At 40.8% G+C, this 20015-nt stretch overlaps 4 protein-coding genes across 7 annotated transcripts; 2 read left to right on the forward strand and 2 right to left on the reverse strand.

Annotated features, from left to right (window-relative positions):
- Positions 1-723: 723 nt before the first annotated feature.
- Positions 724-5609, forward strand: LOC108610368 (uncharacterized). Its single transcript, XM_018002430.2, has 4 exons — positions 724-923; positions 984-1308; positions 1380-1566; positions 5105-5609. The coding sequence occupies exons 1-4, from the start codon at positions 859-861 to the stop codon at positions 5356-5358; spliced, it is 831 nt and encodes a 276-aa protein (XP_017857919.1). The 5' UTR covers positions 724-858; the 3' UTR covers positions 5359-5609.
- LOC108610372 (SOSS complex subunit B homolog) lies at positions 5459-6497 on the reverse strand. Its single transcript, XM_018002435.2, has 2 exons — positions 6196-6497; positions 5459-6126 (listed from the first exon to the last, which is right to left on the reverse strand). The coding sequence occupies exons 1-2, from the start codon at positions 6274-6276 to the stop codon at positions 5659-5661; spliced, it is 549 nt and encodes a 182-aa protein (XP_017857924.1). The 5' UTR covers positions 6277-6497; the 3' UTR covers positions 5459-5658.
- A 322-nt stretch (positions 6498-6819) lies between these two features.
- Positions 6820-19541, forward strand: chm (lysine acetyltransferase chameau). 4 transcript variants are annotated; one of them, XM_018002413.2, is made up of 7 exons: positions 6828-8586; positions 8644-8801; positions 8855-9227; positions 12316-12421; positions 17817-17974; positions 18061-18156; positions 18219-19541. In XM_018002413.2, exons 1-7 carry the CDS (start codon positions 7117-7119, stop codon positions 18333-18335), a joined length of 2478 nt encoding a protein of 825 aa, XP_017857902.1. In that variant the 5' UTR covers positions 6828-7116; the 3' UTR covers positions 18336-19541. The 4 variants fall into 4 exon arrangements, with proteins under 4 accessions (XP_089321713.1, XP_089321715.1, XP_089321714.1 ...); XM_089465589.1 differs by lacking the exons at positions 17817-17974; positions 18061-18156; positions 18219-19541 and adding exons at positions 14997-15167; positions 15361-15476 and having other exon boundaries at positions 6821-8586; XM_089465587.1 differs by lacking the exons at positions 17817-17974; positions 18061-18156; positions 18219-19541 and adding an exon at positions 15361-15779 and having other exon boundaries at positions 6820-8586.
- On the reverse strand, positions 15762-16934 carry LOC108610371 (uncharacterized). The gene is made up of 3 exons (XM_018002434.2): positions 16684-16934; positions 16357-16621; positions 15762-16243 (listed from the first exon to the last, which is right to left on the reverse strand). Exons 1-3 carry the CDS (start codon positions 16868-16870, stop codon positions 16087-16089), a joined length of 609 nt encoding a protein of 202 aa, XP_017857923.1. The 5' UTR covers positions 16871-16934; the 3' UTR covers positions 15762-16086.
- Positions 19542-20015: the final 474 nt, after the last annotated feature.

Here is a 20015-nt window from a genome sequence, read left to right on the forward strand (position 1 = left end):
TGAGCACTATATATTATATTATACCCATATAAGCATATACCTCGTAATCTAAACCCTAGAATTACATACACTTGATTATTTATTGGTATATTGATTTATATATGCCTAAACAAAAATCTGTTTAGGACCACTTAGGAACTGCGCATAGTCCGCATTCTAGACTCTAATATAGCACTATATAAAACGGATTGTTTATAATTCAGTGCTTACATCCATAATTTATGGATCCGCTAAGAAAGTAAAAGAAAACACGATCAGCTGTTAGTCAAGATATATGTGTTTTTGTGGAATCGTATACCATAAACACTCGATCAATGAATGAAGCTCAAGTAAAGTCAAAGGAAGTACAAATGGTAAGAACTGTGTCAATGGAGGCAATTCCAAAACAAAAACGACCTCAGACCTCAACCACCACTCGCTGTGATCCCACCTCGCTATACAAGCTATCCTATATAATGTAGAAGACAATCTTGTGTGTATAACCAGGCTATATACATTTATTTATACATATATATAGACGTGCTTCCATTATATGGTATGTGCTTTTTTTATGCACATCTGCCTCATAAATAACGTGCCCACCATTACTTGGCTGCGTCGGGGTGACCAGGGTTGTCACACTCATGAGCGCGCATGAGAATTGAGAATTCAGAATTGAGAGAACAAAATTCGGATAGAATTCTCATGCATATAGATTTCTGGCATGGGGCTAGCGCTGCTGCGATTTTGGCATTAGTATTAAGTCGGTCGAGGTACGTCCAGCACGTCGCACAGTTTCCGGTGGATACAGCATCTGATTTATAGATACATATATATATATATAGATATATACTTAAAGTACTAGCCTAGAGACACAATATGGCTGAACAAAAGAAAGCACCGCTCTTGAAAAAGGAGGAGGACTTCGTCAAGGCTCTGGAAGGGTAAGTACTAAGCAAAAAGATACGCGAGCAGGCTCTCAATGCTCTGTGACCTGTGCTTAGCTTCATCACACCCGAAAAGGATCAGGTGGCCCTGCTGTTGGACTACGATGGCACCCTTGCGCCTCTGACCGAGGAGCTGTCGGTGATGCCCAAGGATACGGAGATCAACATCAAGAAACTGGCTGCCAACGATAAGATATTCATGGTTGTCTTCTCCGGCCGTGAGCTGAGCGAAATCAAGAACCATCTGAAATTCCCCAATGTTACCTATGCCGGCAACCATGGCCTGGAAGTGGAATATCCTTCCGGCAAGAAGTTCAAGATCGAAATGCCCGAAGAGTTGCTCGAGAAGCACAACAAGCTGGTCGCCGAGCTGAAGGAGAAGGTAAAACAAATCGATCCCTACCCACTATGAGATGAATACTTATCAAATTCTGCTTAATTCTCTTTCCGCAGGTCGTTTGCTCCGGCGCCTGGGTGGAGGACAAGAAGATTTCGGTCACCTATCACTACAAGGGCGTCACCGACAAGCTGAAGGCCAAGTTGATTGCCGAGGCCAAGGGTCTGATTCAGTCGCACGGCTTCCAGCTGATTGAAACGCCATACGCTCTGGAGGGCAAGCCACGCGTCAACTGGGACAAAGGTTAGTGCAACTAGCAACTAGTGTGAGATGGCTGACTAACCATAGACTAGACCAGCGATCGTTCATTAATATGCATCATCGATATGTCTCGATAATCTTGGCCAACTGTTGCCGCCCATTCGCTGTCGTTTGCTACGTCGCGTCGCTGCGCGTCGGCACCTGTTCAAAACAATTCGATTCGAGACGCGACTCTTCGATGATTTAATTATTGCCATATTTTCTATAAACGACGGGTGCAAAAACAAGAAAAAAACAAATTATTCTTTTTCTCAGCCCGGGCCATGTGGGCGGCTCTTGTGCGCTGATATTTTTCAAAATGAAAATAACAAAATATATATCTCAAAAATTTATGTGGACAGTTGGTTTTTTTTTTTTTTTTTTTTTTTTTTTCGCCCCTCTTGACAAACAAGCAGAGCAAAACCTGATGTCAAAAGCGCGCCACCAAACAATCTATAAATCTATATATATTTGCTTATATATGCTCTTCTATATACATATATAATTATTTACTTGCCTACTGATAAATTTTAAAAAATGTCGTACAATTTATCATAAAAATTTTCGCTTTCATTTCTCAAATTGTTTCGTTTTTATTTTTCCCGCATTTGACTTGAGTTATATGAAGATTTCTATTTTAAATATCTGTGCATAACATATACATATACGCTGTACATGAAAAAAAAAAAAAATCATTTTTGCGGTCTATATACACTTGTCATTCTGACGAGACACTGAATTGTTTCTATTTGCAGCTAGAGGGTATATAAATTTTGCATGCGAAAATTGACAAACATATATATGCATATACTTACATTATTGATCGATATTGACAAGAAATATATCAATATAGAATATATATATCAATATATATCTAGAAATGGTATTCTGATTTTTAAGTCATAAAAAAAATATTTTAAACATTAAATGCATAAAAAACAAGGGTAATACATTTTTGTTGCTCCATTTTCTATACTCGTTCATTTTTTTCTTGCCTTAACTACGCGCAACTAATTCGGAAAGATTTTTGCTAATGATGCATTGCTTCAAAAGACCTACATATAAACTATAAATGTAGATTCACGTCGATATAAACATAAATAATGTATATACATATATATATATATTGCGTGGGTTTTAGCACAAAACCGAATCAGTTTTTATGTTTGAGGTCTTTCCTTAATGAGTTTTTAATGCAAAGCATAAACGAAACCCATTTCCTTAGTTAAAAAAAATACCAGCAAAAAATTATTTAATTACTTATATTTAAGAACAGCTACAAAAATACCAAATTACTCAAAATAAAATATATATAAAAAAAATAATAATAGTAAAGTTTTTTTTTTTTTTTTTTTTTCATAAAAGCTAAACGAAATTTTAAGTCAAAAAATGTAAATTGACTTTTTATTTACTATATCCTTTAATGTATCTCGTGAATATCAAATTATTCCACACTTAAATCATATTTTGCTTTTTCAATATTATCAAAATATGCGACTTTAAAATGCCCTTTGATCAAATATTAAAAAGAAAACAAAAATTATGCTAGTCATATTTAAGATGTTCCACAAATGAATTCCAAACGGAATTCATAAATATTTTCGAGATGATGACAAAAAAAAAAAAAAAAAAAAGAAAACGATAAACAAATCCCAGTGCAATTCAGACAACGTTCCAAAAAATATATATACTTATATATAGAAAAAGATCTTGTCTAGCTGAAAGCAAATAAGACATTTCCAATGAGCTGCGACAAATGTGCATAATTCAAAAGACAACAAAATAAAATTTAATTATATAGCAATAAATTTGTGTAGTGGAAAAATCACACAAAAATATATATAAATATATTTTTTATATACTTATATATTTATATGTATTTATATGAAAGCTTACCGAGCGCAATGGCAACAAAAGATCTCGACTGAATTGTTGGTGCCGTCTGAAAAAAAAGAACAACAAAAAAATTAAAACAATTTTGAATGCAATACTTTTTGGGTTCGGGAACCGACAGGAGACGTTGGCTAATGCGTCATCAATTAAACAAAAATTTCGCGTTAATAGGTGGCAAAACAACAAAAACAACAAAAAATACAAACAAAAACCAAAAAACTCGCACAATTAAAATAATCAAAATGTAGCTCTCTATAGATCATACATAGAGATAAACACATATATATGTACATTATATAGAAAGAGAGAGAGAGAGATAGTGATAAAGAGTGAGAGAGAAGGAGATGTGGTTTGCATAGACTTACTTGACGTGCCACAGCCCAAACACACTTGGCTCACTCCACGCCCACACAAACACCTAAAAATAACGGCTAGAAAATACCAGAAAACTGAAAATTGAAAACTAAAAACTGAATATACATATAGATAAATCTCTAGCTCGTTGTCGCTGCAGGCCCCTATAGACTTATATATAGCGAGTGAACTTTTCAAAATAATTGGAAAAAAAACAACAACAACAGAACTTGCTTTGTAACACTATGTTGAATTTTGTGCTCCAGAAAGCAAATGGAAAAATGTTTAAATATAGCTAAATGGATAACAAATTTAAAAATGAACATGTATTAGTTTAGCTAAGTAAAAGATTTTCTTTTGAGAAGGGGTAAATTCAATTTCATACGAATTTATATTATGCCAAATTTATTTTGTAATTTAAATCATATAAAATGAAGTATATATATATATATATAGCAGTCTGATATACATATATAAATACTTTATAATAATATGAAAAATATATTAGTAGCTTTAATATATATATATAAAAAAAAAAAAAAAAAAAAAAAAAAAAAAAAACAAATATTAGACTCAGAGTATGCCATCTAATAATTATATTAAAGTTATTTAACATATCAACATTTAGCCTCATAAAGCAGCCTATTGAGCAGCGTATTAAGGTAATCAGATATAACTATGGGTGCTTATTTGCCTATATATCTGTTCGTATATCTCTCTGTACACATATCTGTCTCTCTGCCTATACTCCTCATAATATGTCTCTCCATCTGTCTCTCTGTCTGCCCAACAAAGGGACGACGCAGAACTTTAGATCATTTAAGCTCTTCATATGTATGCAGGAGTACTTGTTTGGTATTTATACTCAAGTAAAACGAAGCAGCAGAGACCGCTCCCATTGGTCACTTAATGCTCGACTGCTACGACTTCTACCTGGCGTCGGGCTCAACATTTGAGCGCTACTTCGTTCGAGTGAGAGACGCCCTATATAAAGGGCATCAGCTGTAGCATTTCTTCAGTCGCCCAGGCCTGGTTGGGGTCAGTCGTGGAGTGCAGTAGAGTGAAGTGAAATGGAAATACTTTTAAGAAATCGCGAGAGGAAAGACTTAGCAAAAATACTTAGAGGAAATATTTGGAGGAAACACTTAGAAGAAATACTTTGAGGAACAAAAGAAACACTTAAAGAGAAAATACAAAAACGAATTTTTATTGATAATATATAACTCTATATATTTGTATATATGATATTTATTTTTAATGTTTATTTATTTATTTTATTTTTATTTTTTTGCAGGAGAGGGCGCCAAGATGATTCTGGAGAAGCAATTCGATGCTGATTGGGCCAAGAACTTGAAAATCATCTATGTGGGCGATGATACCACCGATGAGGATGCCATCAAGGTGCTCCATGGCATTGGCAAGACCTTCCGTGTTTCGGAGCTGCCAACGCTGAAGACCTATGCCAACTATCAGATAAAGACCGTCGAGGAGGTTGGCTGGCTGCTGAAAGCCGTTCAGGCTAACTATGAGAAGAAGAAGAAGATATAAGCGTTGCGGCTCGCTGTAGCTTAAGCTAATTCCACACTCACACACACACATGCACACACGTACACGTAAACGCACACGCACACAACACACATTTTAGCTGTTGTCTTTTTTTAAAATACAATATTTATTTCTCATTAATTTGTATGTATGTATGTAATTCTTACAGATACAGATCCCTTAAAACAAATGTTTCACAAACTATTCTCTGTCTACGATTCGCAATAAAAACGTTCACATAATTTATTAATAAATTTGTTACGAAGCTTCTCCTTGTACTCAGTGGTTCCGGGTGCATCTGCTTTATCTGCGCTCCGCTTTCAGAGCTCCGGCTCGGGCTGTGCCCGTTCGGCCACCGCGCGCTGCCTGCTTCACAATTGTGGGTGGCACCACAACGGGTGGCGTTGGATTAGGTGGTGGCTGCACAGCGCCAGCTACAACGCCCACGGGCGTTGCGACTGGCGCCTGGACAGCGACCATGCCACCCTGGGCCACAGGTGTTTCGGCTCGCTTGGGTTCGCTCATGTTGAGCGCCTCGTTGAAGATCATACAGAATTCGCCAATCTTGAAGACCTCACCATTTTTGCCAGAATAAAGTGTGAGGCAGTGACGCCAAATGGAGGCATAGCCCTTAGTCAGTCGTATGATGTCGCCCGGCGTTATCAGCTTGCCCGGCTCATCCCAAATGGAGACATTGATGCTGGCTGTGGGATCGCCCACTTTGAAATTGCGCACCTCGCGGTTCTCTTTCGTGACGGTTGCCACGCCCACCTGGTAGCAAGTGCATACAAATGTAAACAAATCGGCCAAAACAGTTTGTTATCGATAACAAATACTGACCTCGAGTACTATGAAAATAACATTGATGTTTTTCAGACCGGGCTTAATATCCTTTATAGCAATGCATTCTGCGTTATACATGACAGTATTCAGAACTTTTATATCTAAATGCTTGCAAACAGTATTTATTATAAGATTTTCTTTTTTCAGAAGGACGCCGAATGTGAGTGCACACAAATGCCACACACAACAAACGCAGCAAAACAGCTGTTCGGTTATTAGAGATGAGAGTCAGTCGAGTAATTACTATTTTAAACGATTATATTATACAACTACCAGACAATTAGGAATGGGAAAACTTTATACGAATATTTAATTTAGAAAATTTAATCAAGAACTAGTAATTGAATATTATTATATTAAAATTTATTTATTTATAATTTTTTTATTATTATTTTATTTTTTTTTTTTTTGCTTTATTAACCGAGTCTAATCAACGTAATGTTTATCGACAGAATAATCGCTTGAAACTTATCAAGCATATGTGACGTCACGGTCTTACTGGCAATGATTATCTAAATACAATGTGCTATATTCGAAGAAAAACTTTTCTTTTATTTAAATTTTCAGCTAGTAAAAGCAAAAAATGTGTACAATATTTATAGATATTGTTATATACATTTAGTTACAAACTTACCCTTGAGTAACCTTCTCAGTTCGTGCCAACGTGACAGCTGTTCACTCGAAATGCCACCACGAACTAGTTCAGTGCTGAACCTTATAGCTCATTTGTTCATTTTGCTGCAAAAATAATACAAACATCAAATTTTCGCAAATTTATGCAGAAAAATTGAACGCATATAATAATAAGCTAGTGCAGTGCATTCTCATAGCAAAGAAATTACGCCCGAGTGAAGAAAAACAGAAGAGTCGCGTTGCAAGCGAGCATCCCACAGTTCTATTTACGTTTTGTTTATCAACATGGAATCTGGCAGCAGTTCGAGCTCGACGTCGGGCAGCAGCTCATCAAGTGGCTCATCCAGCTGCACCGATACGGGCAGCTCGTCGGACACCGACTCGAGCAGTTCGGCAGTCGCCGGTCCCGAGGAAAAGCCACAGCCTGCAAAGACACAACCAGCCGCTGTGCGTCGCAAGGCGACAGTGACGCCGGCAGAGAGTGAGAAGCCGAAAACGGCGGGCAACCACAGCACTCTGAGCTCTGCCTCCAGCAAGGTGCGCTCTGTGGTGGCGGCCAGCAATCAGCGCAATGGTGCACTATCCAGCGACGATGATGACGACGACGATGAGCCGCCAGCGAAGAAGAATCCACGCACCATGAGCAACAACGTGGCATCAGCGGCCGCCCGCCGCAAACCGTCTACAGGAGCGCCGGCCAAGCAGGCAGCGAGCGGAGCAGCCGGTAGCAGCAAAGCGCCGCAGACAGCCAAAGCCACGGCCCAATCGCAGCGCAATGGGGACAACAAGCGACCGTCATTAAGCTCCTCCTCCATGAGCACGGATGACTCGCACAAGGATGTAAAAAACGGACGCAAAGTGCCGCTCAAGCTGGCCAGCACTGCGACCGCTGTGCGGGCCAAGCAAATACGCGCCAAGGCGCTGCAGGCCAAAACGAATAGCGCCAGTAACAGCAACAACAAGAACGGACCGACTGCAGCTGCAGCTGCTGCTGCAGCCAGGCGCGGAAAGAGCCGCAGCAGTGATGGCAGCGATGATTCGGATAGTGGCTCAGGCTCAGAGACCAGCTCCATTAGCGAGTCGGAAGGCACGGACTCAACCAACTCGTACAGCTCTCAGCCGGCGACGGGCAAATCGAATGCCAAGGGCAAGCGCGTTGCTGCTGGAGCCGGCGACAGCGAGGAGGAGCGCAAGGATAAGGCGAATCCCATGCGCAAGCTGACGCGTTCGCTGAGCATGCGCCGCTCCAAGCAGCAGCAGCTGAAGCCGGGCAGCGAGAGCGAATCTGATGCGGATCTCGATCAGGAGGACGACAAGCAGCGTGTGCTCTCCAAGAGTCCGGCCAAAAAGCCGCCCACAGCCCACATCGGACTAAACAGCAAATGCAAGGTGAAGAAGGAGATGAACTCAATGAAGTCGCGACCCGTCTCGCCGGCCGTTCAGCTGGAGAAGAAGTGCCCCATCGAGGGCTGTGATTCGTCTGGCCATTTGAGCGGCAATTTGGATCGCCACTTCCTGCCCGAGGCCTGCCCCATCTTCCACAACATGTCCGCCTCGGAGTGCAAGGAGCGCGCAAACGAACGCAAGTTGCGCAACGAGATGCGCCTCAAGATGCCCATCAACATTGTCAGCGCGCCGGGCAATCAGAACAACAATCTCAAGTCCCTGACGCCCGAGCAACGTGAGTTCCTGGCCAAAATACGCGAATCACGCGCCAATTTCCGGCCCATGAGTAACTCCTTCTTGAACGACAAGGTGAATATATCACTGCCATATGTATAGTTCATTCAATAAGGCATTTCCTGCTTTCAGGTGAAGATAGAAAAAGACTGCACGGACGAAGATCGTGAACCAAATCTCGCTGGCCTGGTGCCCGACTACGATTTGCAGCTGTTTCGCGAGGCCCAGGCTCTGGCTTCCGAGCGCATTGAGGACGAGCTCAAAGATCTGCCCGTTGGCAAGGGCATCAAGTGCGTTCGAGTTTACCCTACCTCAAGTTTATATCTAATCAGTTTCCTTGCAGATACATCAGCATGGGCAAATACAAAATGAAGGTGTGGTATCAGTCGCCCTATCCAGATGACGCCGCCCGCCTGCCCAAAATGTACATCTGTGAGTTCTGCCTGCGCTATCAGAAATCCGAGACGGGCATCAAGCGACACGCCCAGAAATGCGTCTGGCGGCATCCACCCGGCGACGAGATCTATCGCAAGGGCAAACTCCAGGTGTGGCAGGTGGATGGCAAACGGTATAAGCAATACTGCCAACACCTGTGTCTGCTGGCCAAGTTCTTCCTCGACCACAAGACGCTCTACTATGACGTGGAGCCGTTTCTCTTTTACATCATGACACTGGCAGATGTCGATGGATGTCACATTGTGGGCTACTTCAGCAAGGTGAGCTATTGACATGACATGGATTAGTTCAGGAATTGTTGGATACATAAGTTTATTTAATTTACAATTTAAAATTCGTTGAATCTTACGTGATTCAGTTATGTCGGATTAACTAACTTGGGCATTTTAATGGGCTTTATATTAGGAACTTTTAATATTGAAATTGACCAATTCATATCTGGTAGCTGTCTATATCACGCCTCTCTTCCATGTCCTTGTCCATGTCTCTGTTCCATATCTGTGTTTCACACCTTTAACCCAAGTCTCTTTACTATGTCTTTATTTCAAACGTCTCTATTCCATCTCCTCCATATCTGTGCTCCATGTATTCATATGTTTTCCTATACAGTAATAATTCTTTATAAATGTGAATCTACTGCAATATAAATTTCTAGTTATGTATGTATAGCATGTATGCATATTCTATCTGCCTAGCTTGTTCTATGTTAATATGATATAAACATAACATTCGAGATTCCCTTGTCATTCAACTTTATGTATGTCAATAACTATAGCTGAAATAGAATTTTGAAACGGGTTGCATTAAATATAAATGAAATTTGTGTATATAGCATATTTAAATTACACATTAAAACCTGGCATTACAAAGGTTATTTAATACTTTGCCTAATTTAATAATGCATTTTATGAATTTTTGGTCTTTTCGTGGCTGAATTAAATAAAAATGCTCTATGCTCTGTCAGGTCGTCACTCTGACAGGAGTCTAGGAACAGTTAAGCTTCGGACGGAAAAACTCGAGTCTTTCAACATCATTATTGAGAAGACAATCTTGATCCTCCCTTTGAGACATTCACGACATCAAGCTTGTCCTTATTCTTGAGGATGGTAGAAATCGTTGAGATCGAAAACTTGAACGTACATAAATCCTAAATCAACCATGTTATGTTTTTGAATGATTCTCAGTTTCATATCAATAGATATTATGGCTCTCTTATTTTTCTCTTTCTCTGAATTCTTTTTTGAAGTCATTTAGATATGATTAGATTAGATGGATATTCGGGGTTTCCCCTATGTCATTGAAAACTGACAGAAATTTTGCATACAATGAATGTTTACAAACTTTTCGTTGATCTTTATAGTAAATACTATATTAAATGATTTATTATAACTATTATCTATATAATCTATTAGGCCCCTCTTAAAATCATACCCTACTAGGTTCCCTTTGTGGAATTTACGTATAAGCTTTAGTTTGTTACTTGCAATCAAATTGAATAATACCATTTCACAGTTTTATGATTCTTTTATGTCTGCAGACAGAGCCGAGCTGAGCTGAGCTGGGCCCAGCCCAGAACCCAGAGCCCAGAGCCCAGAGCCCAGAACCGCTGAATATACAGCATCCCGAATCCCATCCAGAATCCATGTAATACATGGGAGATGGATAGTCTCTGCTGCTGCTGCTGCTGCTGCTGCTGCTGCTGCTATGTGCCCAGACAGGCAGCATTCTTGACCATACCCAAAAATTGTTTTGTCAACCGCGTTGGGGCTGGAGTAAATAAGCTGACACCAGCCAAGGGGCGTGGCAGGGCGGCCAGACCAAAGTGTGGAGATTTCCCCAGCAAAACTACAAAAAAAGAGGCATGCAGAGAAGCAGAAGAAGAGAAAAAAAAGCATAAACACAAAGTATATTGTCTGGCATGTGCACACGGTTTCTTGACCTCCCCCTGAACATGGCGTCTAGCTCGGCTGAGCTCTGCAGCTGCAAGATGCCTCCACTGCGCCCCTCTCCGTCTCCCTCGTCCTCCGCCTCCTGCTCCTCCTGCCATTTGCAGTTGCATACAAGTTTTTTGGGCGCTGCCAGAGACTGGGTTTGTGTTACAAATTGCGCATGTCGCGCCGGGCTGCTGCGCAGGCACACAATCCCAGACCCAGAACCCAGTCCTGGTACCGAGCGTAGTTGGTGTTGTATTCTGTATTCCATTCATCCCAAAGTCCGTAGATGCAGCCGAGGCAGCAGCAGAAGCAGCAGCAGCAGCAGCTGGTTACACACTACTCACAATTCGGGTGTTTCTAGTTTACATGGCTCACACTCACAGTTGGTTAATTTTTGGCAATGCTTTGTCTATCTGTGTGTGTGTGTGTGTGTTTGGAGTACCTTGGCCCTGCCACCATGCGGCATCATACTGCGCAACTATGCCACCAGACAGCAGCCAGACATGACGGATTGGGGCAGGCAGTTGAACCAGCCAGGGATGCTGCCACGGCTGGGGCGTACACGATTGAGGTCGTGCACCTCGACGGTCGCTGCGCCGAGAGTCGTGCGCCTGCTCCAACTGGTTGGGGTGTTGGCCAGAAAGCCCAGCTGCTGGCCTGGCCGGGCCGGGCCGGGACGCGTATGTGCGTTCCCAGACATCGTGGCAGACGACGCGGCAAACAAAGAATAAAAATGCAAAGTACATAAATGTATTTCCGAATTGCGAATTGCGAATTGCGAATTGTTGCCTTTTGGAGTTCACACCCAGCCGTTATTTTTTGGCAGCCCCCACATCCCCGCACTCGCCCCCCGCCTCTGCCAGCATCCGGCGACTGCACAGTCGAAAACTTGGTTTGAATCTCTTTGTCGTCTCGCCCGCTCTCTATTAGCGCGTTTGCCCCTGACGCTTATATGCACATAATACTAGCTATATACCCAAATACATATGTGCTATATACGCTGCGTACGTGTCTGTATGCGTGTGTTTGTGTGTATGTCTGTATTTACGCACTGCACGCTGCAGAGCATCGATTCAATTTCTGCGACGCCTGGTCATTGAACTCCCGAAAAAGCTAGAAGCATCAAATGACAGAGAGCCCCCAACCGAAACTGTCTGAGCCCCCAGCTCTATCCAGGGACAGCTCCTTCTATACATATGTCTGGCTGATTGACTTTCCGCTCGGTGGGAGGCAGCCTCAAGCATTTTCCTATCGATTGAATTAACAATTAATTCATAACTTTAATAAATGATATGGTATTGTTTATTACGAAAGAAAAATGATGTGAACTCGAGCAGATAAAAGTTTTTTTTGTTTTCATTTAACTTAAGTTTAATTATTTCATTAAACATTCTTTTATCTTCTTTTCTTTCAGCATATTCCCTTTCTGCAGGAGAAGAACTCATTTTATAACGTCTCCTGCATTCTGACTCTGCCTCCATATCAGCGCAAGGGCTACGGCAGGCTGCTCATTGATTTCAGTAAGTGTCAAATTCATATATCAATTTACTTTCGAAGGGAAAAGTGTTATAAAATACTTATTTATATGAAACTCTTGTAAGTCTAGCGCGATTCTATTTTTAGAATGTTTAAGTACATTTTTCCATACACTTCCATTCAGCATAGACTTCAAATGTTTGAACTTGTTTTTCTATCTTCTATTGAGTTACACTTAGGTATTAAAGAAGTACAAATCACTATCAGAATTTCTTTCTTATAAAGAAAGTATTCCCTAATATTAGTTTCCACTTACAATCTTCTTTGGGCAAACATTTATAAACTTGAATCAATCTGAATCAATCAATCTTGAATCAATCTGAATCAACTTGAATATATGTGGTCGATACACTGCATGCATTTCATTATATTCGCCATAGATTTAATAGGTTTACGATTATATTAATTTCGTGCAATCTCCGTCTTTCTTTCCGGGCGTCTGCCGAAAGACTTGAAATCTTGAACTGAATATGCCGCAAACTCAATACGTTAGTTATTTCTGTGATTCTCTACAGATCGACTCAAAAATTAAATGTTGCAGGTAATGCTAGGTATCCCTATTTAGAATTACCTTTACTTTTCGGGCTTTGAATGAGCTCTGCAAATGTGACTCAGTTCCTCGATTTTTATATTTTTCCTGTACATTTACTACCTTAAACTTATACGACTAAACAAGATATCTTGTAGCACAAGTGCCAGCATTAATAACTTCTGCATCCATTATTGGCAATTTTCTTGCCTCACAATTGATTTATAATCAGATGCTTATCCGGAAATGCTATTATACAAAACAATTCAGTATTTAGTAAAGGAATGAAAAAAGAATTGAAAACAATTTAAGAAACTAAAGTAATTAAATGCGTTCTATTAATTTTTAAAATTTTATATTGAGTAAATATGTACATATGTACATGTATATATATATATATATATACATGATTATAATATTAATATATGTATACACTAAATTCTTTTCAAATTTACCCAACTTTCGGGGAAAATTATTTATATATATAATATACAAATTTAACTAAACCAAACTACAATTTCTTGGTACCTTTTAACCTATTTCTTTCTATCTAATTAATAATTTATCACTAATTCATCTTCTTCAAAATACAGTCTCATCAGAAAGTCTCTTCGCTGTTTTCAAATCATTTATTATTTTTTTGGAGCCACAAATTGATATTTGCAGCTTCTAGAATCTCAAAGAACTTAGGAACCAGGCAGGAGAAAATTGAAAATTTTCATTTTGTATTTATTTTTCGCTTGCCATAATGAGCCGGCTATCGATTTAAGTGGTACGTGAGGTGTGCGTGTGACTCATTGGCTTATATGGCGGGCTAGTAGTGCAATATAGTTAATCATGATTGCATGAGAGAAGTCAAGCGACATGCCAGCCATAGACAGTGGCTCCAGTCGAGCTTAGCTTTTCATGCTGCAGAGCGATGCATGCAATTTCTGCATCAATTAGGCGTAGACCAAGCTTTGCAGGTGTGTATGCAGTCACACACACACATGTATATATGCAAGTATAAGTAATTTTTTTTTATCGTTGTTGCCACCAAAATTGTTTAAAATTAATCCGCCTTTGAAATGGACGAAGACAGCGCCAGACAATAAAGAAACAGGCGCAGCAGCAGCAGCAGCAAAGAAAAAAATATTTATATTGCAACAACAAAAAGAATTACCCCTTCCAGCCGCTCTGGCCGAGCACTTGAGTCATACGCGACTTGGATGGGATGAATGGCAACGGCGTCCACGTCGGTCTCTATGTATAAAGTCAGTCGATACATGCAATGCGGGCGTCCACACACGTTCCACTCCAAGCAGCGGGTGAGAGCGAGAGAGATAGACAAGAGAACGGGGGACAGAGCATAGCAGAACGAACGAAACGACATTGACCTTACACACACACATACACACACAAGCAAGCGAATGGCCACAGTTGAGAGAGAGCTTAAGCAAAGTGACTGCAGCGCGAGCGAGACAGCGAGAGCGAGCGTAGTGCGAGTGCAAACAATTTTCGTCATTATTAACAAACACCCAGAAAATGTGTGGCGTTTCGGCTCTTTGAGTTGGTGGACAGGCGTCCGGCCAAGACAAGGGAACGAACTGCTGGGGTTAAGGACAGCGTTAAGTGTCTGGACCGCCTGTCCAAGCGGTGGACGTGTCTGGCTCATTAGCAAACGGCTAGGCAGCTGAGCGAGATGACGATATATATATGTATATAAATACATAAATATATATATGTAAATATATCTGTATCAAGTACATAATATGGCCAGGTGTAATAACTGCATGCACGCAATATGCAAATGGGCAAATTGATAGAGGGAGAGAGAGAGAGAGAGAGGGAGAGGGACAGGGAGAGCAAGAGAGTGACGGACTACGCTCGCCCTTATCTGCAGGCTAATGTATTAATTAATGAAATCAGGCCCAACCACAAAGCGACGTTGTAAAAGTTTCAGCCCCAAAAATTTCCAGCGGGCGTTTAAAGCTCGCGCATAAAAATAAAATTAAAACAAGAACAAAATAAATATACAAAAACTTTTGCAGACAGCGACGCAACAGCAACAACAACAACTGCTGCAGCAGCAACAGCAATTGGCGGCAGACAACAAAGGTCAGCGCAGGTCACAATGAAAGGGCGTCGTCCTCTGCGTGCTGCGAGTCGAGCAAGCGGCTGCGGCTAGTCAGCTAGGCGGGTAGTCGAGTATCGGATACCCGGTAAACGAGCTTTTTTGCTAATTGCACTAGCAGCAACACCACCAGAAGCAACAATTATTAGTGCAATGCTAATTGACTAAGATTCTTAAGTTGTTAATTGTTTTTATATATATATATATTTTTTTATTTTTTTTTTTTGCAACTGCGTAATGTTTGGCACTGATGTTGTTGTTGCCGTTGTTGCATTCATCAGCTGCAAGTCTCCGCTCTAGTCGAGGCAACTGCATGCGCCTGTGGGTAGGCAACATTGCGCAGTTCGGCCAACGAATGCGAATCAGCCATGGATCGATAAAGTCGTCTCGACGTTGCCGCTCACACTCAGTAACACACCCATACATGTATAAGAACACAGACAGGACGATGAGCGGCAAAGAGAATGGGGAAGAGAGCGAGAAAGAGAGCGCGACGACAGACGCAAAGAAATCAAAACGCTAGCCCAAAAGCAACTGCATGTCCATGTGGGTAGAGCAGAGCTCAAAGCTTTGCGAACCGTGGAACGCATAGCTTTTCTAACGAACAAAAGTCGATTGCTCAGCTTAGCGCTTATTTAACGAGTATTTTATACATTCCAAAAATAAGAACACAAAAGTTAAATACAGAAAGTATTAAAAATATTCAATTTTACTTCGCATATATTGCATAAGTAGTTAAGTCTTAAATTTATAACAAAATCTTAATTATTCTTAGGTGTCTTTGCTTAGAGTAATCATAATTCTTGAATAAGGTCAAAAGGCTTTTCGCTATAATGTCATTAAAATAAGTTCTTGGCTTTTCCAGAAGAATTTGTTTTGATAAGTATTTGAGTATTAAAGTTAATATTTGTGGCACAATGTTTTTCGCTTACATAACTAATGTGTAATGCAAGTTACAGGATTTCTTATTATCACTTTTTCTTCAACGGGCTACAACAGCAATTTATTCATTTCATCGCATATTCTTGTTGCATCTCCAAAATTAATATGTGCGAATTAGCCTCTTGAAGTTCTTTAGTTAGTTTATTAATTTCAGCTTTGTATTTTTTCTGCGCCAATTGCATGTTGACTTTCAAGCGAACATTTTCCATACGTAAGTCTTTGCTGTAATTGATAAGAGAATTAGTGTGAGGCGATAATTTCTAAGTTCACGAAGCATTGTTTCAAATCAAGTAATTCCGACGTGCAAAGGATTTCTGAATGGAAAATAAACTTACACTTGATTACTTAGCTCGTCAATAACAGCTTCAGAGCTTTCTGTATCCAGCATGTGATCATATTTGTTTGGTTCAACTGTAATTTCTGTTTCCTCTGTATCGTCATTGCTTTCCAAGTCAGATGATTCCCTTTTGCTTTTTAAACTAGCAAAAAGGTCGTCCTCTATGCTATTGCTTTTCGACTGTTTTGTGCTCCTCTTCGAATTCTTCTTCGTTGTTTCACTATTAATGCACGGGACTGCATTTGGTTTTAATCGGCACATGCCTGTGGGAAAAATTATATCAGTTAGTTTAAATAATGTGCGATTGTTTCCTAATACTATATACCAATATCTTCTGGCCTAAAATGCTCCGAGCAAACATATGTGCCCTTTCTATATTTGAGATTTGGATCGCCACAGAAAGCCAGCCATTTTTGTGCTAATTTGTTGTTCATCGGTAATTCGAAGAAACGAATTAGTTTACTCTTCGTTTCGCTTGTATAATTGCAATTTAGTACCGAGCAACGCCTCATATTTGTTTACTGTAAATTACAAATTAGCTCTGACATAAACAAGTTTTGTTTGGTTAATTCTATCGATAAGCAGCTGTGCTGCCAGCAGCGGCACGCATATCGATAGTGATATGCAAAATCATCGCACAGCTGTGAGTGCAAAGATCATTCGCGTACGCAAACTTAGGGCTGGCTGAAATGTACGTGACTCACACATACATACATGTTCTGTTCCATTATACTGAAGAGCAATGGAAAACAATAACAACAACTGAAGCTGAGCCGAAGCTTTCGCACGCTGTTTTCTTTTATTCCCGTATTCCCCCGCTATAACTCAACCAGTTGCAGTTGTGTCTGCTATTGAGTGCGTCTAGCGTCTGCGTACGCGTGTATGAGTGAGTGAGTGTGTGTACATGCTTGTGTACATGTGTACGCGTGTATGTATTGTATGTCTGTGCCGTTGGCTTTTTTACCCGAGCCTGCCTCAGTGGGTTTTGTGTTGTGAGGGCACGCCGGGCTCGTCCTCGTTGATTTACTTGCTGCACTCATTGTTGCTGTTGTTGTTATCTAGACTCGAGAATTGTTGCTGCCAGACGACGACGACAACGTCGACGAGCTTTGGGGGTTGAGCTTTTGGGTTGAATGCACGCCAGAACGCTGTTTAAATGCTCGCCGCTCGTCATTCATGTGGCCGGGCCGGCAACCGCCGTCGCCGTCATCGACGTTGTTATTGTTGTTGTTTGTTCGTTGGTTCGTTCGCTCGCTCGTTGCTCCCCGCCACCCACTTGGGACGCACACTTTGTGGAATCCTGTCTAGACACAACACACAACGCTGAGTTGGGTACGCGCTGTAAGGGCCGCGTTGTGGGCGGGGCAAACTTGGTCACCATAAATAATGCGCCGGAACTTGAAAGCCAGTTCTATCTATAGCATACTTATGGGCATGTGTTTAATGTGCTTTTACCAGGCTATCTGCTAACCCGCGTCGAAGGAAAAATTGGTTCGCCGGAGAAGCCGCTCTCGGACCTGGGTCTCATATCATATCGCTCATATTGGAAGGATGTGCTTTTGGACTATCTCTGCAATCGTTCCGGCAATACGATATGCATCAAAGATGTTTCTCAGGTGAGCATAGAATGATTTACTACCTTAGATATACATATAATATATATATATATATAACATTAATTGTGATCTTCGACTTCGCACAGGAAATGGCCATCTATTCGTATGATATTGTGAGCACACTCCAGGCTCTGGGCATGATGAAGTACTGGAAAGGCAAGCATATAGTGCTCAAAAAGCAGGTGAGCTCAGCTGAGTTCCGATCACACACTGAGATTTTAATATAATTTAATAAATTTTCTAGGATGTCCTGGATGAGTATGAGGAGCGAGTGAAGCGCCGGGGTACGTTTCCCAAAATCGACGACTCCTGCCTGCGCTGGCAGCCCTTTATACCGGCTCAGCCGAGCGCCTCACCTTAACCACGTGGTTGGAAGCACGCCCAGGTGTGCTTGGCGGACTCTTCGTAAATCTGTATTTTCATAGAGATTCATTATAATTTGTGTATATTGCTTAAGGCCTCAAGTATTGTTGTATTTGTTGGTAGCTAATTAATAATTGCAGATACATACATAGTAAACAAACAAAAAAATTCCACACAATACCGATTATGATTCTGACTTAAATATATATATGTATATATGTATGTATATTTGTATGTACTCGATGTTGAGCAGCAAAGAAACCAGCCGCCGCCGTCTTGAGATTTATAATTTTTTTTTTTTTTTTTTTCTTTTCTACTTCGTTTTTTATTGTTCATCACTGAGCTCATTACTTCAGGGGCCCCAAGATGAATCATGGAAGCGGGCAAGAAAAGCCAACGCGTTTACATGGCAGTTGTTGTCGGTCAGGGCGGGGCTGCGGCTGGGGCGGTCTGTGTAGCAACAGCGCATCGCAAAAAGTGCACACTGTGAGACAGAGGCAGAGGCACAAGCGACGGCGACTGCACCAGCAACAGCAGCGGCGCATTGACATTGCCGCCCAGACACTCCTCGGGTAGTGAGTGAGGCAACGCCACAGACACACACACACACGCGCGCAGACAGTGGCAAACACCAATACCAAAGCACAGAGAAACAAAGCGTCAGACAGGTAGCGAGCAGAGAGCAGCGAGCAGCAAACAGCAAACAGGGGCTGAAGAGACACACAAACTGCACAAGCCAAGGGAGCGCTCAGTGACTGCGACAGCGACTGCACGCCACGTTTATGGCTAAAAAGCATATGCAGCAGCAGTCGCAGCAGCAGCAACAGCAACATCATCAGCGACGCCAGCAGCGCGGCATGCAGGCAGCCAGCCAGCCAGGCAACGACAATTCCGCCCTGCCAGACGCAGACATCAATCCGTCGCACAGTGGTACTCGCACCATTGGCCAGCAGTGAAAGCTTTTCAATTATAGCTAAAGCCCGCCTTCATCAATTTAAGAGTAGGGAATTATTCAAAACACATTAAAACACATCAAAAACAAGAAAAGAGAAAAATTGCACAAACTGATTTAGATTATATGTCTATGTAAAATAATATATTAATTTTTAGTTGCAAATCAAAAGGAAGAAGTAACCACGGAAAAATGTAAGTGGCTATACCAGATCTTTTATATCAGGATATATTAACATAAACATTTTTCGTCCATCAAAAGCTAGATAATTAAATGTTCATCTTAGTGATAGCTTTTCTGATATCAACTTCTCTCGGATTTATTTGAATAACCAAAAAGAATGTAGCTGTTTGCATATAGATTAACTCATTCGCGAATTGCTCAAATCGTGAAATGCAAATAACGACTTGCTTAATCAGCCCCTCATACAACACTTGTACATTATATAATTTGTATATTCTACTTTTCAACAAGTAAAAACAGTTTAATAATGACAATTAAAAAGTTCAGTGTAATACAGCTGTTGTTTTTCTTTCACTATTTATATTAAACAGCTGTTTCTAAATAGAGGTAAGTAACTTGGAAGTGAGTGAAACACATGTTTTATAAAATAATATATCAATTACAATTAATTACAGCACAGATGTATGTATATACTTTTCTGAGACCGGATTAACTCTTAGCTATGCCCACTGTGCGTGCTTTTTGTTGCAGTCTGCTGGCTGG

Source organism: Drosophila arizonae, chromosome 3 (assembly GCF_054131065.1).
Source record: "Drosophila arizonae isolate 15081-1271.41 chromosome 3, UAZ_ARI_1.0, whole genome shotgun sequence".
NCBI lineage: Eukaryota > Metazoa > Arthropoda > Insecta > Diptera > Drosophilidae > Drosophila > Drosophila arizonae.